Source organism: Charadrius vociferus, unplaced genomic scaffold, assembly GCF_000708025.1.
Source record: "Charadrius vociferus isolate BGI_N301 unplaced genomic scaffold, ASM70802v2 scaffold72, whole genome shotgun sequence".
NCBI lineage: Eukaryota > Metazoa > Chordata > Aves > Charadriiformes > Charadriidae > Charadrius > Charadrius vociferus.
The window spans coordinates 6,434,537-6,454,129 of record NW_009647830.1 but is presented as its reverse complement, the minus strand read 5'-3'; the positions used below and the strand labels follow the sequence as shown (position 1 = coordinate 6,454,129).

General features: G+C 34.0%; 1 protein-coding gene across 1 annotated transcript in view; it reads left to right on the top strand.

Annotated features, from left to right (window-relative positions):
- LRRIQ1 (leucine-rich repeats and IQ motif containing 1) overlaps window positions 1–19,593 on the top strand; it is a 111,319-nt gene that overhangs the window by 49,213 nt on the left and 42,513 nt on the right. Inside the window, exons 18-22 of the mRNA XM_009882621.1 lie at window positions 8,085–8,174; window positions 8,870–8,991; window positions 9,604–9,699; window positions 10,044–10,129; window positions 18,229–18,330. Of these exons, the coding sequence (XP_009880923.1) occupies window positions 8,085–8,174; window positions 8,870–8,991; window positions 9,604–9,699; window positions 10,044–10,129; window positions 18,229–18,330 (496 nt within the window). The remainder of the gene's footprint in view (window positions 1–8,084; window positions 8,175–8,869; window positions 8,992–9,603; window positions 9,700–10,043; window positions 10,130–18,228; window positions 18,331–19,593) is intronic.

Here is a 19,593-nt window from a genome sequence, read left to right as displayed (position 1 = left end):
ACACTGTAAGTGAAGCTGAGAGATGGTTAAGACATATCTTCTTTAGAATTAAGCATTTTTAGTATAATTAGAGATTTGTTATCATCAGTTTCAGCATTCTTACAACTTAGTCCTCCTTTGCTCTTTATCTTCCAAATACTTTTTTCTTCTTATTTCTGAAATAAGGACTTCTAAACAAAAATGAAAAATTGTCTTGAAATTGAATCAAATTTCTCATGTGACATGAACTTTGAAACATATTAAAGGTTAGATGACTACCTGTGACTAGTCGATTTTTTATTACCCTGTGCTTCTGCCTGACTTCCCTTCCTTGAACAAAACTGCAAGCTGAAGTACAGCTTTCTTTTCTGTTGTGTTTTTAGTAGTCATTCCTCAAACCTGATAGAACATTTTGGGCTATCTTCCTTTGAAATTGTGTATTCCTTGAATGTACAGTATTTAAGGAGTGGGGATGAGGGGTCCCTTCGCAGTTTTGTTTGTTGGGATTTTAATTCATTGCCCCTTGAAAGTTTTGTTTGTTTCTTTTTGCAGGGGTAGAAGAACTTAGAAAAAGGCTTATAGGGACATATGTCTAGTGTGGTAGAGTCAGGGAGGGGGAAGACCTGAAGTTTCTTGTCATTTTAATGGGTAAAGACTGCATGGTCTTAGAGCCATTTTGAGGAGTGGCCTGAAGGTGCCAGGAGCCTGATATTTATTGAGAGGGGTGGGGGTATACATCCTAAAAGATTTTTGAAGCATACATTTCCAGTGCTTACTTGAGCCATGTCTAACCTCTGAAGCTGAGGTTACCATTTACGCATCTGTATTTTTTATTCCTGTATTCAAAAAAAGATGTAGGACCCAGAGCTTCCTTTGAACACTGACAGACTTAAGACAAAAATGCATTTCTAGAAAAGTTTGGGACACATAGGTCATGAATGACTGACATGAACTGCAATAAGATTCAGACTTTTGGAGAGTTAATTATGTATACATTCGACCTTTTTGTGAATGAAAACTTTTAGGATCCCTGAAATTTTCATTATTTGTTTACTTTTCTATATTCTGAAATAAATTATTTCCATAATTTTAGTCATATGTATTTAGAGAAATGACATAGGTACCTATATTACATATAAATATATATATATGTATTAGAACTTGAGAGAACAGTTAGTTTTCTGAGATTATGCTAGGAAAAATTACATTTGGAGAAGACATTCCTCAATAAAATTTTCTTGAATGTTTTTCTTAACAGAACGTTGTGATTTTTCCATTAATTGTCAATATGTCCTTCTTATAAATGGACAACTACACAACTATGCTTGTCTTCTAATTTTCTTACAAGAATGTACTCTAACCAACTTTTGTAAATCTATAAAATCTCTTGGTGTCAATTAATCATTGCAATGTTTCTCTGGAATCCATATGATACTCACTACTTTTTTTTTGGCTTGAAACATTGTTTAGTTTTAGCAGTCATAAGAATGCAGCCGTGCCCAGCTTGCTTTCCTAATTTTCTTGTCTTATATAAAGGCAGGTTGAAAAAGAAGCATTGCCAAAGGTTAAAATAACCTTTATTAGGGTGCTAACCTATTTATCTTCACCAAATAATATATGTGAAAAAGCACGAAAGACAAACCCAGGGAAAAAGACTGTTTTTCCTACTGCTTGCAATTCACAGATCCATTTTCTATAAAAAGTCTATCCACTAAACTGTCTAATTAATAGGAAGTTTGCGTACAGTTCTTTATAAAATTGTTCAAATCAATACATTTACATATAGTTTCAAAATGGCAGAACTTAGACTGAATTTTTGTGGTATTGGAAATGGAATAATAATGCAACTAATAGATGATCCAGTTAAGGATGTTCATATTTGATACTGTCTTAGCTTTGGAAGTTTTTTAGGAAGTCTGGGTCTGAATTGATATTCAACTTCCTAACATTGAACTACGCTTTATGCATGAACTTGAATTTCTCAGAAAAGCTAGCCCATAAAGTAATCTGATTCCTAAAAAGGCTGGATGAAAGAAAAAGCGAAATACACAAAAATATTCAGCTCTTCAATTTCAAAGGAAGCTTTCAATCACAGTCTATCAACAATATATAGATGAGCATAGAAAAGTGATCTGGTCCTTCTGTATCAGCTATAAGAGCTAAAAAGTTGTGATTTCTTAAGAAGTTTGTGAAAACTTACTTATGCTTTTAGAGACGAAATTTCTAGCAAAGAATACTTAGGCCTTGGCAGAAATGAAGTTTAGTTTAAAAAGAAATGAAAGATGTTGTTCTGGAGTGGCATTATATGTGAACGAAGTACCCCACAGAGTGAAATATGTTTGCCAGGAACCAAGAGAGAAAGTTACAGCTTTCTGCCAGATGAAAGACAGTACAGTATGGCTGGCTGTGGTATGGCCTTTTCTATTGTGAGTATCCACAGGGTTAACCTTCAGCATATGATCCTTCTGCCTGACCACTCCCCCTCCCAGTCTGAGCCATTATTTAACCTACAGGATGTCTAGCACTAGGAAAAGTAGTCCTTAGTGTGGCATGTGTTGCCCAAAAAGAAATTTTGTCAGCTTATTTGAAATAGCCATAGAATGCTGTTGAGTGTTCTGCCTTGGATTAAAGTACTGTCTTTCACTTGTCTTTTCGGTTTAACTTTTTGTTTTATTTTCTTGGGAGTGAACTAGACTTTAACTGCACTGTTCAAATATACTCACTAAAAACTAGGAAATCAGAAATCGAGAACATCACAATCCTGAAGAACTTTATTTGAACTTGTATTCTATAGAGAAAACTAGTGGAAAGATTCATTCTGATGTATTTATTTATTTGCTCTTATTACTTGTTATTCTTATTAAAAATGAGTTTGAATATAGAGAGGGCAGATACTTTGTAAAATCTGGTTGAAAAAGGGCTGTTTTGACTAAGAATGACACTAGTGGCCTGCCTCAATGAGGGGAGGCAAAATCCAGAAAAACAGGTTAGACAAAACCAGGCAGGTGAACTGGAGGGCGAATCTTCTTTTTTAAAAGCAAAGAACTCCACACACTATTTCTGTGAAATTACAATGTGGAATTTATTTTTTTTTTTCAGTAAAAAAGATGCTTTTTTCCCCCTCCCATTCCTTTTATTCTGTTGTAATGCTCAGGAGCCAGTCATGACTCTGAGTTCAGAGTGAGTTTTGGATATTAATTGTCTTCTGCTTCCTTATATTCTGCTGGGTAATTTTCCTGTTTTTTCTGGCTAAACCGTTGCTGTCCTGCAAACAGTGAATGAGTTAATGAGGAAATGAAGGAGGAAAAGAAAGAGGTCTAAAGAGTTGGTTCTCCCTAATTTTCAAAAATAGTTTCACATTTTTGTCAGATGGTGTTTCATCTTGTAATTCTGAGGTTCACCACGTTTGGAAACCTGGGGTAGCTTCAGCTCCCATGGCAGCCAACCTGTTGTCCTTTTGGAGTTAATCTACACCACTTCAGCAGTTATATGCTCTGAGTGATGTAAATTAATTGGATTCTTTCTGGATTGACATAGAGATGACCTCACAGACACACTGATTAGATGGCTATATTTGTCATAAGAAGTTAGATTACTGTTTTGAGTTGAGGAATCTTTTACTAGATGTTAGCAGAAAGCCCTTAAAAGACCACTTTCCAAGGTCTGAAAGAATATACCAAGGGAAGGAGTGTCCTCAACGTGTCCAGCTTCTTTTATTCTTTCCATAGGTATCTGCTACTAAACTCTTCTGGAAACGGAGTACTGATGTAGATCGATATTTGGTCTGACCCAGGACAGAGTTGTTACTTATGAAACGCTGGCCTTTCTTTTCAGGCTGTGTTGTTAATGCCTTCATGCATTCTCTGCTTCTAACCATAGTACAGTTTTGGGGATTGGTTTGGTTTTTATTATACTCTTGTGATCCTCCTTGATCTAAGAGAGATGAAAGGCAATATGTGATAACATTATTCACAGTTTGGACAGTTACTCGTAGAAGTACTTCAAAGCTGAGTTTAGGTTTGACGCTGTGTCCTGTGAGCCATTTTTTATTCATGATTTAAATATGACTCAGAACAGCCCAAATTACATGTATAGTTATTACAAAAGATTATGTAGCTCCAGAATGTAATCCAGAGCATTTAAAAGATGCCTAGAGTTAGATTGTATAAATAACATTTGCACTACACCTCTGCTTTTCAGTACCTGATTCAGTCCCCATTAAAGTTAGTAGAACCATTCTCACTGACTTTGGTGGTTGTAGGATTGAATTCTGTTTTTGAGACCACAGAATTTTAATGTTTGATGGTAAATAGTCATTATATTTTGCAAAGGAAGGGACAGAAGAAATATTTGAAAAATGAAGCTATGACAAAATGGAATATTTTATTTATAATATGCCATGAAAAAAAAATTCCTAAGCCTCCAGCATTCATTGATGAGCTACAAAATCAAAGGGGAGAAAAAAACCTCTAGGATTAGACTCTCAAAGGGTAAAAGTGCATTATGAATCAGGATAAAAATTTCTTGATCCTAATGGATAAATGGAAATAGCTATTACTGTGGAAGTTTTATTACTAAAATTCAGAAAGAAAACCTCAAAACCAAATACATTCACACCTTCTTGTTGAAGAATGATATTAGGGATAATTGTATTGTGTTTAATAATAAATTTGATGGTCTGTATTCTTTCTAGTCTGGCAATTATCTTATTTGCATCCTGAGCAGGAGCTAAATGAAAACTAACAAAGTCTAGCAAAAAAAAGTAATCAATACATTGTCTGATTTGAAATAAACACAGGAAATAAAGTATGAAAGATACAGAAGCGTAAAAGATGAACACTTCATATGAACTAATGTCTGTTAAAACAACTCTATTTGATTTGCACATACGTGTAAAGCTATGTTATATACCTCAGTATTTATGAAATCTATTCCTTCATTTGGCTTTAGAAATAAACATAAATATATTATGCTTATAACTGTTTATGTAAAATCAAATATTATAATTTTATTTGCTTTGTACTAAATCTCTGGTGTTTTGTTTTCTCGTAGGGAACAATGTCAGTAGAAATGGATCTAGTTGTTAGCCTTAGGTATTGGTAAATCTGTGATAAACTTTGTGTTAGTTATAATTCAGGACTGTGTTTATGGGAAAGATATGGACAGAAGTTTCTTGAACTTAGTACTGTCAAAATCTCTAGGGATAAACATAGTAGAAGAGCATATATTTGAAAATCAATTATGTGTTTATTTTTGTTGGCCAAAGCAAATGACAGTGTGGTATATTTTTATAATATGCTACACATTCATAGGGGTGCCAAATGTGCTTAATGATAAATAACTGATCTTTTTTTCTTGCCTTGCATATTTATAGCTTTGAATCCTGCTTTTATATTTTCACTGATACTTGTTTTCAACACTTAGAACACTGAAAGACATTTTATAGCCTATGAAAGAAATAAAAACACTCTGGAGAATATTAAATTAATAAATGGCAAACACTGGGCAAAGAAAATATTTGTGAGAAAAGTTTCAACCTAAATATTAAAAGCAAAGAACTTTGTTTGGGTTATGGTACAACTATAAAGCAAAGTGATTCAATCAGTTTACTGCTTAAATGATTCTTGTTCCAAAAAATTGCTACAGCTTTGGAGTGTTAGTTTTCATGTTTCATGATTTTATTGATTTCTGTTGCAAACAATTTCATCAAAGAGGTAAAAATTCAAATAGCTAGGATGCATGCTTGCCCTGAAATCTGACAGTAGATCGTGGATCATATTCACTGCTAATGTAAGACATTCGAGTACCCAGGTAATTAATGGACACATCACTGTACACACCAATTAAGTTGGTTGACATTTAGTACAAGTGGAAATCTACCTCTCTCCCAGCTGTATTGATTCTTTTGCAGATAGAGGAGGAAAAAATACTTCAGATATTTGCCATTTTCATATACCTTTACATACCAAAGTTGAAGACACATCTTTTTCAGACATTGCGTTTACCTGTGACTGGATTGCACGCCCACACTTAGAAAATAAGTGTAACACTGTCATCTGAAAAGCTAGAAATATAATTTGCATAGTGCAATTGAAGAGTAAATTCAAGGAGGACGAGGAGGAATAGTATCTAATTTCACTGATTTTTAGTCAGATATTCTCCCTTTTTCATAGTTATTCATTTTGGCCATTCTGCCCATAGACCCCAGGCAGTTGCAAAACTTGAGTATGTCATAGCGTTGTCTCTGCTGAGATACAAACTTGTCAGTCTTCTGTGTCCGAATTGTACCAATTTCGCATCTTTCAATGATCACCTTTGGGATTTGATTTACTACAATCATCTGCTTCTGAAATACATTTTAACTGTGCTGCCTTCTTATTTTTTTTTAATGAAAATTGTTTGAATCAACCACTTGGTGGTTATCAGCATAACAGTAATTGCTGAGGAGAGATAGGTTAGTGGGTTCTGGGTAAATGTAACGGTTAAAGAATAGGATACATTTTTTAATGTGATATGTGATACATATTTCTGGCATGCCTCTACAGTTTATTTACATAGATTTCTTAACATATACAACCACCTGAGAGAGGAGGTGTGCTAAAAAGGGTAGTGTTGTATATTTGTCATGAGTCAAAAGGGTAAGAAGGGGAAGAGTGGTAGAGACTTTGTCTGTTAATAATGAGGGTATAGAATTTGTCTGGATTCATTAAATAAAGGAATGAAAACCAAAACATACTGTAATCAAAGAACAGGGAATTCCAGAAACAAGGAATCAAAGATGTAAGAATGCATCCCTTTTAAGCCATGAAAATAAAGTCACAATTTATTGAAGATTTATTTTAAAAATCTGGGTCAGAATGGCAGAATAATAATACTGGTTCACAGTTATATAATAAATAAAAAGAGTGGTCTTAGAGTCACCAAATTATGCGACCAATACCTGAAGTAACCTTTTCAAAATAGCTGGAATATGATCCTTTTGTCTCTCAGGATTTCAAAAGGCTTGGAAGACCACCTTGTTCACCAGTCTAAGGCTGTGCAAAGTCCTGTTTACACAAACTACACAGTAAGGTATCCAGAGTCAGAATAATTTCTCAGGGTCAGAAATCAGTGCAATCTGGAATATTCTATGAATGGGAGAAAGGTAGTCTGGTTTTATAAATTAGACATTTTCAAAAGAATGAACCCCAGGCTCTTTGCTGCTGAAGTAAGAACAGCCTGAATGACTGAGCCCTGTGTGAGTGAAGCCAAATTCTTCAGAGGTATTTACTTACTGTGTGGGAGTAATTTACTTCTCTCATTTATCAGAATATATTGAAAGAACATGTGGTCAAAAAACTCAAGGACATATAAGAAGAGTAAGTCACATACAGGTTGAGTTTGAAAGAAAATCTCAATTTTGTTTTTATGAAAGAAAACTGAATTCTGCCTTGAAGTGCTAGAGACACCAGTTAGCACCTAATTCTGTCACCCCTCTTCATTCCAAACTACTATTTTAGTTCGCAAATTATTCCATTACATCAAAAATAACATTGATTAATTGAAGGAATAAGTACATAGAGCACTGGCATTTTTAACCCCAGATTTCAATGAAAACTATTCACCAAATCAGCTCAAACTCAACGAAAGCAAGTTTGACAGAATCAGGCACCTACATCTGGGTATAAAATACTCAATTAGTCAAAACCAGCAAACAAAGCTGTTCATTTTCTTTAGGCCTTTAAGTACCTTAGGTCTGTATTTTTTCAGAGTTTGACAGTCTTTTTTGATAACTTGGGTTTACTAACAGTATTGGGATAAAATTGCAAGAATTTGAGAAGGAGGGGATGCATCTTATTTAAAAAGCAAAACGTAACAAACCCAAAAAGCCAGAAAAAAACCCACTTCCCACAAAGACTGTTAATCTGGTTTGTTTAAAATTAAACAGTACAACACAGCATCTCCAAAGGTGTTTTAAGTGCGATTGCTCTGCAGGTGGCAGTTCTGATATACGACTTGAAAACACTTGAAGCAGTATGTAAGACAATTTAAAAGAGACTTTGCAAAAGTTATCAAAACTAAACTGATTTTATCAGTGCACTATTTGACTTTACTCATTCATGCAGGCTGCATTAGAGAAGGAATGGCTAGCTCTAGATTCCACCCGTTTCCCTTCAAAAACACTCCTGCTCTCAAACCAGCTGCAGTGGCCAAAGGTAACATGTCACAGAAACTTCTTACTCTTCAGTCTTTATTCATTCCTTAAGGATATGCTATTCTGGGGTGATTAATACGACAATCTATTGACTTGAAAAACACAATTACTTTTAGAAGTCTCAGACTTCCTCCTCATCTCCAGATGTAATTTTTCTTTTAGATTTTCTTTCATTTGCTTAGTTTTTTCTTTATTTTGGATTTATTTCAACACTGTACTTCACAGTAGCAGAAAAAAGATGATGTGCTTCATCTGTACATTTGGCAATGGATTAAAAATTGCGAGTTGCACACTATTTTAAAAATACTAAGATTTGCATTATGTGACAACAGCTGAATGTTTTCAGAACAGCTAAAGGTCATTGAACTGTAATGTCTGCTAGTTATTTGATAAACTTTGAAGTTTTAGCTTTTTGTTTTGGTAGGGTTTTCTCTTCTTGTTACAAGCATAGTATTACTAATGTTTTATTTCCTACAACTAAAAGGAAGGAGTCTTAGAAATATATAGTTCGTTATATCTGGGAATGTTAAGTATAATTAAAGTCACCTTTTTGCCCTCTTTAGTTAGCTGAAGGTAAGGTCTGTAATGGGCATATCACCATTAAGAATACTTTCTGTTACAGTAATACACTCTGCACATTTAAAATGCAAACTTGCAGGAATCGACTGCATTGTTTTTCTTTCTCTTACTTAGAAGTATTCTAGGCCTTCAAATTCCAGTGAACATTCAAATTGTTTGCCATTGTCACCACAAGAAGTTTGGCAGTGTGTTAACAGACCACATTCATACTCAGCAGAAAATATCCACTTTCATAGCAGGTAAGTTAAATAATATAGTTTTTCTGTTATATTTAGTTCATTTGGGTTTGACAAAAATCAAAAGGAGGAGAACTTGAGGCTGTTTTCTGATGCTTTTGCTACTTTTGGTTAATATGATATTACTGGAGTTAAAATGTATCTACTTGTTAAAACCAAATATATTAAATTCAGTTGTTATTTTTCACTGACTACCAAAATTAACAATATAAGAATATATATGTGTATTTTTATTTATCTAGGTTTGACTGTAAATCATAATACTTATATTTTTCCATATATATCATAACATAGATGTTGAAATAGAGATTGGTAAGACTAGATAAAGATTAAAAGGGATTTCTTACACAGCTGCATTCTTTTGGAGAGAAAGGACTGAAATATGCTTCAAGTAATTGAAATGTAAACATTTCAAATTGATGGCAGACTTTTATTACTTTCCAAGATAAAGCCTTCCTGGAGCATTAAAATAGATTTTTTGTATTGTTTCCAAGCTTCAAAAGTGCCTTGAAAAGGCACAAACAACTTACAGAATAACAAAGGCTGCAAAATAGTCACCCGAGACTCTTCCTTATTTACCTACCTTTCAGTACCGCTCTTATACTTTGTTTTCAGATCAGGGAAGGGAACAATGTCACAGCTCTCTGACTGGAAAGAAAAAAAGAAAATTTCATTCATGTCTGAAAAAGAAGAGAAAATTTCAGAAGAATGGTATGTTAAGCTATTTTGCTTACATAGTGACTTCTAGGAATAGGTATGGTATAGTTGGCTGTTGTTGCTTGCTTTTTTTAAGTTCCACCTTTCAAGAATCTCTGTTTTCTACAAAAGTAAAAATTATGGTAATTACTTTTACAAGTGTCTGGGAGACCAGCTTAGTAAGTTGCAATAATATAATGTTAAGCATTGCAGCTATCAGTGCAATTCAGAAGGTTTCATACCATGCATAAGAAGTTCTATACACTTGTACTCTTTTTGAAAAGTGCATTATACAATAATATGCAGCTGGTGTAACATAATATATGTGAAATGTTCAGTTAGTTATTCTCTTCCCCTAGGGGTTTTAAGGATATTTCTACTGCACAACTAATGCTGAAGAGGGCCCATAAAATGAAGCCCAAAAAATACAGTAATAAAAATTTAGGTAAGTCAACAGTTAAAAAATGGTTATATTGATGTAATGTTTCTATTCTTAAATCTCAACATAGTGTCCCTCTTTTAAAAAGTTTGCTTGCACATTATTAAGCATTAATTTGAATAAAAGTGGAGCATGACTCAGGAAAAACAACTCAGTTTAAATCTCTGTAAAGATATCAATTTGTTCCAGTGATAAAATATTCAGATTCTAAAAAGCATTCTACTGGATTTTGAAGTTGAATATTTGACAGCTATGTTAAACAGAAATTTTGTTTCTTTTTCTTGATGTATCCCTTTTTCTAGATGTGGAATTTATATTTCTGCATTTTGTGCTTATATTTTTCTTTTGGGGGAATCTTGGGTTAAAATTACTCACTTATGCAAGAAGTATTTATGAAAATGACAGTTTGATACATATGAAATGAAATAATATTTTTTTCTATTAAATATTCACTGTGGAAATAGATAATGCTTATCCAGCTTCTCCGTAATTGTCTTCTGGTTCTTCTCAGATACTTCTTATGTCAATGAACCTTTCCTAGAATTGTCAACTGTTAGGACAGTATGCTAATACAAATATTAATGGAATATGTTAATAAAAATATTGATAAAATATAAGAAATGTTCAAATGTGTAAGAGCCTGGTTGACAATAGAACCTAACTCTAAATGGTCTTTGTAAAGTGTACCTTTGTTCATATTTTATTTTTTTTATTGTATCACAAACTACAGTTAACTTGTGTAACTTTGCAAATCTCTTCTGTATTAAGTGTTGAAAATATTGAAAGACATTTTGCTCTTGGAAGGGAAAAAATTCAGCCTTTTTTGTAATTTCAATATCATGCCTAAAACTAAATATGACAAAAAAACCTTTATTTAAAAAAAAAAAAAAAGGAGAGTGTGGCATGTAATCAACAAACTATGCTTTACTTTTATGTAAAGGAGAAAAAATGGGTAAGAGGTTCAAGTAATTGTATTTTAAATCTTGATAGCTTCCCATGATGCCCTACCATGTTACCTAAAAAAAACAACCTCAGTAAATATCTGGTGTGCAGCTCAGTTCTTTACATGTGTTCCATTTGGTGGCCTCTGTATCATTTTTCAATGAATAAAACTTACTAGTTTATATCATCTTTTCTCCATATGCTTTCTGGTTTATGTTAGTAGTAATTGATCCAGTCATAAATGTCTGATTGAGCATATCAGATTTGCTATCCTATTTTTGTTGTAGTTCTAATGGCTTTTTTTAATATGTTTATATTCACTTTGTTCAGATTATTCAATGTTATATGTGTGTTGAGCTTTTTAGTGTATCACTTGGAATATCCTCCAAGTATATTACTTGTGTTGAAAAAATTAACAAAACATTTGCACAATATTTTTATAGATTCAAATTTTCTCTTCTTGACACTACCTCATATAGGAATTTTTTGTCTTTCTATTACATCAAGCACAAAAATATTGTATATATATAATTTTCCTGTGTAGAGTTCTCCGACAGTCATTAAAATCATAATCTTTTTTTTCAGATAAGCAGAAAGCGTAATTTCCAGAACCAAGAAATATGATTGAAAATAGCGCACGCTTAATCCCTTTTCAGTGCAAAGATTATCAAACCAACTATTCTTTCTCATACAGCATACTGACAAAGTCAGTCCTTCCTTGGTCAGTAAGGACCAAATAGACTAAAACTCAGCTGTTGCATTAAAAAATGATCCCGATGGAATATTCCCTATGTGAGAAGAATCTCCATGCATATAATTATGTTTTGGATCAGCTACCTCCTCTGAAGTGGTGAGAGCAAGTCAGGATCTTGTTGAGAGTCTGGTTGAAGAGAGGGACTTTACAGCATTTAAATTAGAGTAGATATACCTTATCCTGAGGCTAGCCCGCTCCAGGTCAGGAAACTGTAACCAGATCCATTAAACTATCTTGGATGTCTATGTGGTACAGCTCATGCTAGAATATTCCAGTATAACTAGAGAGAGAGAGAGAGAGAGAGTGTTCACAATCTTAGGCCATTGCTGTGAATTTAACCCTACCTAAGCAGGAATTCCATAAGAGACTTTATTCCTTCTGGTATTTAAAAGTAGATGGAAATTCAGCTGAATAAGTAGATGTCAACATTGTCTTTTAATGGTTCCATAGAAATTAGCATTCTGTCACCTTCATCTCCTCTGAAATGAGCTTCATCCATCTAGTACTTACTGAAGCTACGTATGAAATCTTGTAGGATTTAATTTTAGTATTATTATTTCTGTTCTGTCTTTTGAATTTCCAGGTCCTCAGTGTTATAATTACTGTTTCCTTTTTAGCTTTCTGATTTAAAACAGTTGAAGGTATGCTAGCTACAATAAAATAGTTTGGCTAGTGATACCCACTAGAAAATAAGTAGCCACCATCCACTTAAAAGTGTGAATTATAGGTATAAAAAAGCAGTTTTCCATGTTGTATCCATTTATTACTACGTCTGACTTAAAAGCAAAACTTTTACGTTCTGTCAAAAAGCAAAGCAGCAACAACATTTAAAGGTTCTAGATACAAATAAATTATAAGATATTAACAAATAAGCCGATAGCTTTTATCCTAAGATTTCAGCATCATCCCAAACATCTTTTATGTGCTATTGAGCTCTTCCACAGTAATGACCATATCAGTTGCATGTAAAGCTAAGGTAGCGATGGATTTTGTAGGAACAAGTGGCCTCTCAGAGTATGCTGTCTGCCTCTGTATGCTATCAAACTCCTTTACCTTAGGCCTGAGGTCCACAAATGCAGTGTTAAATCAGCCTCCCTTCAGACAGTTTTGGAATTGCTCTTTAATATAGTCAAGACGTCTGCTGGATTGGAACTTGGATTGGACGGTCAGGGAGAGCTTTGATTCTTAACATCCTCAGGTGTGGGAATTTATTCTTTTTTCATTTTCCATCTAAAGCATTTGTCTTCTCCTAGGGCAACAGTGATGAGGTTCGTTTGATTAATTATAGAAGTCCGCATCTCAGCTAGTCATCTGCATTCCTTTATGGAAAGAAATAGCCATCTTAAATGCTATTAATTTCCTCCTAAAATGGAATTCAAAAACAGGCGACTTGAATCTCACCGTAAAAACACTTAGAGTTCTCCATTGCCTAGATACAAAACCTAGAGTGACTGGCTGAAGTACAGTTAAAATGTAGATATGTAGAAGTAATTGAGAAGTATCTTACCTCATATGTCTGGCCACGTACCTTCTCAGTAGTGAGAAAAATATGGAAAATACTAGCAAGTGCACTGAATCCTGTGGTTTGTATTACAAGGAAGAGCTTAAAGTAGCATAACCTTATAATAGGGAGTGATTCAGGCAATGCTTATATTGCAGTAGGCCAGTCCCACCAACTAATGGCCTTAAGGCCTGTTATGCCCTAATCCACTACAGTTATGTGTGCTTGTTTATGTAGTTAAATAAAGTTGTGGCCTGTATTTTAACGATACCAAATGTAGGCTGTGTCTGCTTCAACTATTTTTACTCTACAGCAAGATAATACAAAAATTGTGGGCAAGAAACCAGAAATTTTGCAGCCAAGTAAAACTGGCACAATGTCAGAAATATTCCTGTTTTTCATGGGTGTATAAAATTCTATAGAAATTCTAATTAAAAATCTAAATGCAGCAGACATTAATGCACCTCACTGTGCTTAAAAATTAAGCGTCTGTGACTCGTAACAATCCTAGCTTCCTAAAGATGTCTTGGCACAGCAGTACAGAATTTCTTGCTTAACTTTGAATTTCTTGCTTCTGTGGATTTTATATTAGCCGCTAAAAGTCAACTTCTTTTTCTTTTAAGATGGCTGGAAGCCTTGTCTTGCTTTCAGCTTGTCTCTCCTCCACTGCTGTATTACTTCTTGTTTAACCATTTCCTCTCCAAAGGAAAGCTCTCTTGTCAGTGACTGAGAGCATGAGCTGGTAATTTTTGCTGCTACATAGGTAGAAAAAAAAAAAAAGAAAAGATAAAAAGCAGCTGGAGTGGGCCTTGACTCCTAGAACCAGAACACGATGGTAAAGATACTTCAGAGCGGTCGGCAAATATTTTTTAGTTCTAGTTTAGAATTTAAGACAGCAATGCAATACTAATTAAAAAAAAAAAAAATAATACCCAATCCATCCCTCTTAAAACCCACAACCCCAAACCAGATGATCTCCCTATACAACATTGATTTGTTGAATTAACAACAGTCGGAATAAAAATCTGGGGGATATTATTATTCCTTGTTACACATTACATAAATGACCACTAATCTATATTTTCTTAGTAGCAGAAAGAAAGCTACTTTTGTTATTGTGTATTCCATGTAGCCATATCATCTGGGGACTCCAACCATGGATGAGTTGGAGTTCTAATTGCTCTTCAATTATGGAACAAAATGTGGTCTTTCTTCCAAATGAATTTACAAATTGAATTATCTTATAGATAAGCATCTGTCATTCTGTGCTACTTTGATTTAGCAGCTCTTTAAAGTTGGCACAGATATGTTTATGTTTTTCTAATTACAGATATTGCACAACAAAAATGAATGACAAACATTTAATTTTTTCAGTTTCACGTATTATCAAGAAGTTGTTTAGCATATGTAGTGCCAGATCAGGCAGTAACTATTCCTTCCATATTGTTTCTATAACATTTCTTGTATTTGTCCAACTTATCTTCTATATTTGGAGTCAGCCAAGCAATGTGCATTAAATTACCTCCCTGGTTCCTAGATTGCCAGCACAGATCATCATCTAATAAGCCACATTTAAATGAGTATGCCAGAATCCAGGAAGATATTTGTATGATTTTGAACTATTGGACTCTTTCACAGTTCTCTGTGTGAAATCTAAAACATTTGATTGCTTGTCATCAAAGCATACACGCGGTTCATTTCCCTAGCTCACTCAGAGACTGAAAAGCACTAGTATTATAAAGTAATCTATGTAATATTGCCTACATTTGGGACTAGATAAAGAAAAGAACTCCTTTTTAATAACAAAAGAGCTGTAGGCAATAGTTGAGGTGATCCAGGTAGGTACAAATTCAAGTAGTCTGGCACTGTGTTAAATCCCTGTAGATTATTTAAATTATTTTGCAAAGACTCAAAGATAAATCTTCTGATAGAAATCTCTTAGAAGAACCATTCCCATCGTTTCCCTCTCTTCCCAGTTCACAGACCTTCTTTACTGTTGATATCCTTGTGCACAAATAAATGTTTGAAAAATCTAGGTTGGCCCTTAAAATTTCATGTGACTTCACCCAAAAGTCTTTGGCATAGTTTAACTTTGGACTGGTTGAAGTTTTCATAGAATTGGGTGGGAGGCTGAATTAAGGAAAGATGACATCTTTAAAACATTTTGGAACAATTTCAATAGACCCATATAGGAAAAAATCTGCTATTTCAGGAGTTATTTTAAGTTAATCAAAAATAGTTTGGAAATCCTCAATTGCATTTTATCTTACGAGGTTTTAATCAATTTTGTCACTTTTTCTTTTGTCTTCTATTGATGAAAGATACTGTGTTTGTAACTTCTAGCATAAAGCTAGAAGAGGTTAGAAGTCTTTTTATCAACACTGTATGCTGAACGTTGGAAAAATTGTAATTACAAAAAAATTTATTCTGTGCTTTTTTATCTGTGTATAGTACTCGTATGACTATGTATCTTACAAATATAGAAAACACAATAGTAATTCATACTTTACTTAAAATATTTTTTATAACTTCTGTTACTTAAAATTTCAGAGAGAACTTTTAAAATATAATGTATTACTATTTCATGATATTTTTATCACAAATCTTACTGTGATCCACTGCCCAGACATTTGCCACCCTGAAGAACACTGTGTTCCTACAAATTTGAGTTCGGTGGCGTGCCAAAATAGGTCTACTTCATTTGTCTGTGCAAAGTGAAAATACCTACAAACCTGATAATCCAGTTTGTGAATAAAGTGATCCCATTATTAGAATCATTCTAATAATCTACCTTTAAAACTAACGGATCTAATCATTATTTGGTTTGCTTCTTGCGTTGTTTCATTGAATTTACACTTTAGTTAGTAAAAATGGATTAATATGGCTTTAAATCTGACATTCTCTGGGTTAATCTGGAAGCTATATTCATCATACAACAAGATGAGAAAGGTTCTTCTAGACAATTTGAGATAACAGAGTGTAGGGTATTGCTGATTCTGCCTGGAGAAGAAGACATGGCCTAAATTAGTTCCATCCGTGTTTTCCACGATTCCTTCGTTCGTCAAGTTGGCTGCTTTGTGAGAGGTTAGCACCATTAAGAACGTTCTGTCAACCAAATGCTGCTGGAGTGTGGGCTGACCAAGAATACCATAACATTTTGACCTGTTTTGTCAATGTGTTATCTCTTAAAGTATCCACACCCCATTAGAGATCTTCTCTGGGCTTCTAAAGCAAAGATAGAGTATGTCTGCGTCGTCTTGCCTGTGTCAAGAGAGCATTCTCTGAGAAAAAGTGGAGCTCTTAGGATCTCTTTGTGTTCCATTCGTTTGTACCTGAAGTGTCTGCTGCAAATATAGAGGTCTACTCAAAGCCAATTTTATAAATTGCTGTTAAACTTTGTAAGAAATTGCCCACTGACTTAACAGGCCATTCTCATCCTTTATTTCCATAAATAAGGAAACAAAAAAAAAAAAGCTACTTACTTTACTGTAGTATTATAGATGTTCTTATAAACTCTCTCAATAAACACCGACAAGGTCATGTAACAAGCTCAAAATAAAGCACCAGACATAATTAGTCAAGTAAATTTATTCTGGCTGAATGCTCTTTGAGTCTTTCCATCGCCTCTGTTTTCCTGCTCTGTCTGTTCTGGCAGTGTCTCACACATTCATTTTTGCTACACTTGCATTCTTTGTGAAAATTTAGATCCTTTCTTTGCCGTATCTACTTTCTTGCTAAGTTCTATTGCTGTTTTCCCTCTTCATTTTTATTAATTTCTACTATTTTCTGACAGTTTGTAGTCACCTTTGCAGACAAACCTCTTCTGCCTTATTGTTTCTCAGATGTTCCTGACAGAGTATTTGTCTGCTTATGCTATTTTCTTATTCTTTTAACCATGTGAAACATATTTCTTTGATTTTTCCTTTGGCTTTCTGTTACTCGTGTTAATCATGTCCAGTGTCATACCTACGAAATCCTATATACTTTTGCTTGTCATTATATAGTTTTGGGGTTTTTTTCCTTAATAACTGACTGGTTTATTCTGCACTGTGCATAGGGTTTTCACATTCTTTCTAACCCACTGTTTTGCTTAAACTCCTATTTGCCTCCTGTGTCAAGCAAACAATTCTTCCTTCATATAAGGGATAATGCATGAAAATCACCTTTCCTGACTTATATGGTTTTCCATTAGTTTAGCTAATTTTAATTAATTAATTTTTAATAAATTTAATTGGTTTTCATTCGTTTGTTAATTAAACATTTTTTTTTCCAGTCCAGGAACATGTATTGTCTAGATTTATAGATAGTTCTGTGTTCATCTTTGCTTCTTTGCAAAGTTTGCAAAATAACAGTTATTAAACTAATCAATATTTCATACTGTGGCATATCGACAGGACTATAGCCTTTTAGAGTATTTTTTATTTCAGTAAGGATGGGACATGGAAGAAGGTTAGCTTATTATCTGCAAGTCTAGCCTCAAAAGTAAACTGCCTCCTCTTAAATTTTTTTAGGTGTAAATGACGTGGTTTAGACTGCTGAATAATTCTGAACCAAAGCTTTTAGAAACAGTGCTGACATATATTCTGTTAATATTTCTGCTTTAAATTGAAGCTTTAAAATCAGATTTTTTTAATATTTTCTGCAAGTATATGCTTTAGAATTTATTTTTAATTTGGAGATGAGCTAGCTAAAAGATCAACAGTGTTAAAATCCTGCAAAATAGTGACCTTGGTTCTCAGTTGCATATGCATTTATGTTGCTTTATTTTAGAAAGTGTAATCCTTTGTAAATATAAAACCTACTTTTAAAAGTATTTTCATTTATTAAGTGGCTAAAAGGTGAAAAACTGCTTGAAGGAATGAATGAGCCAGGTCTGACCTTTGATTTTAACTTGTTCTTTTCGTCTAGACCCAGCTGTGCGCCTGGCGTTGTTCAAAAACAATGAAAATAAACATCTCCATTTGAAACCACCAAGGACGACACAGCCTATAAATGCTGGTTACTTTGAAGGTATGCACAAGTATTTCACTTTATCTCTGCGCATATAAGCATATATATTTCCTAATGTCTTTTAAGCAAGCCTCCTTGAAATGTAAAACAATATACGCAAATAGAAGGCGGCAGGAGTTTAAGGTTCTTATCTGTTCCTGGGTATCTCGAGTTACAGCAGTGAAACATTTCAATTTCAATTCATTGGGAGGGGAGGGTCCTAGAGATTAATTCATAATGAACTGCTGCCTAATTTATTTATTTGCTATTATTATTAAATCTTCATTGTAAAAATAATCATCATAAAAACATCAAAGCTTGTCACAGATGTATAAAACATGAAACCCTAGAATAAAATTTTATAAATTAAATATCACTTCAAATCCTTCACTCATCACCTTTGCTCAAGCTAGCCATTAACTCCTGATGATCGATAACATGTTTTTAGGAAGTTACTTACATAAATGTTCCCTAAATAACTGACTATTTGACAGAAGACAAGAAAAGAATCTTCAGCATGTAAGTATGAAATTGGCTTTCCAAAAGCATTTAAATACTGATGTAGCTCTCTCACTGTTGAAATTCATGTTAAAACTCTCCTTGGTTTCAGTATACTGAGAATAAGGCCAAGTCTATTTAAAATACCCCTGCTGGAAGAAGCTGAGCATCTCCAGAGGCATTGTTTTTAGGCTGTTTTGATGCCTTTTGCAACTCAATAGCGTGCTCAGAAAGTTGTCAACTCGGTCTTTTTTTTTTTTTCTGAAGACATAGCCATATGCTATCTGGTTTAGTCCCAATCCCACAAAGTAAAATTAAAAATAATAACAGTATATTAACATGCACTGAATGAGGATAGGAATGAGAACCTGAGACAGGTGTGCAATCAGTATACCTGATCTACAATTCAGTCAATTAACCTAGCTATATGAAAGTCCAAATTTGCCTCACGTTCATAAGCCCATGCTCAAATTCAGTTGGAAGCAATGCTCGGTGAATTCTGAAGAGGAAAGATGTTTGCACAATTATTTGCCTTGGAACCAAGCGTGAATTTACCTAGACTATGGAGAGTCTGTGTATACTGTGCCTGACTTAGCATTCCCAATGTCTCGTATCTGTTCCTGCTGAAGAATTAGGAAATGCAGGCTGCCTGCAAAACACTGGATGCCCAAAGCCTACAAGCAGCAGTGGGAATGTTCAAAGCCATGTCAAAGAGATAAGCTTAATCCCAGGCTCAGTACCCTAAAGTCAGTGTAGGTTTAGCCTAGCTTTCCTGCCACTGGTGTA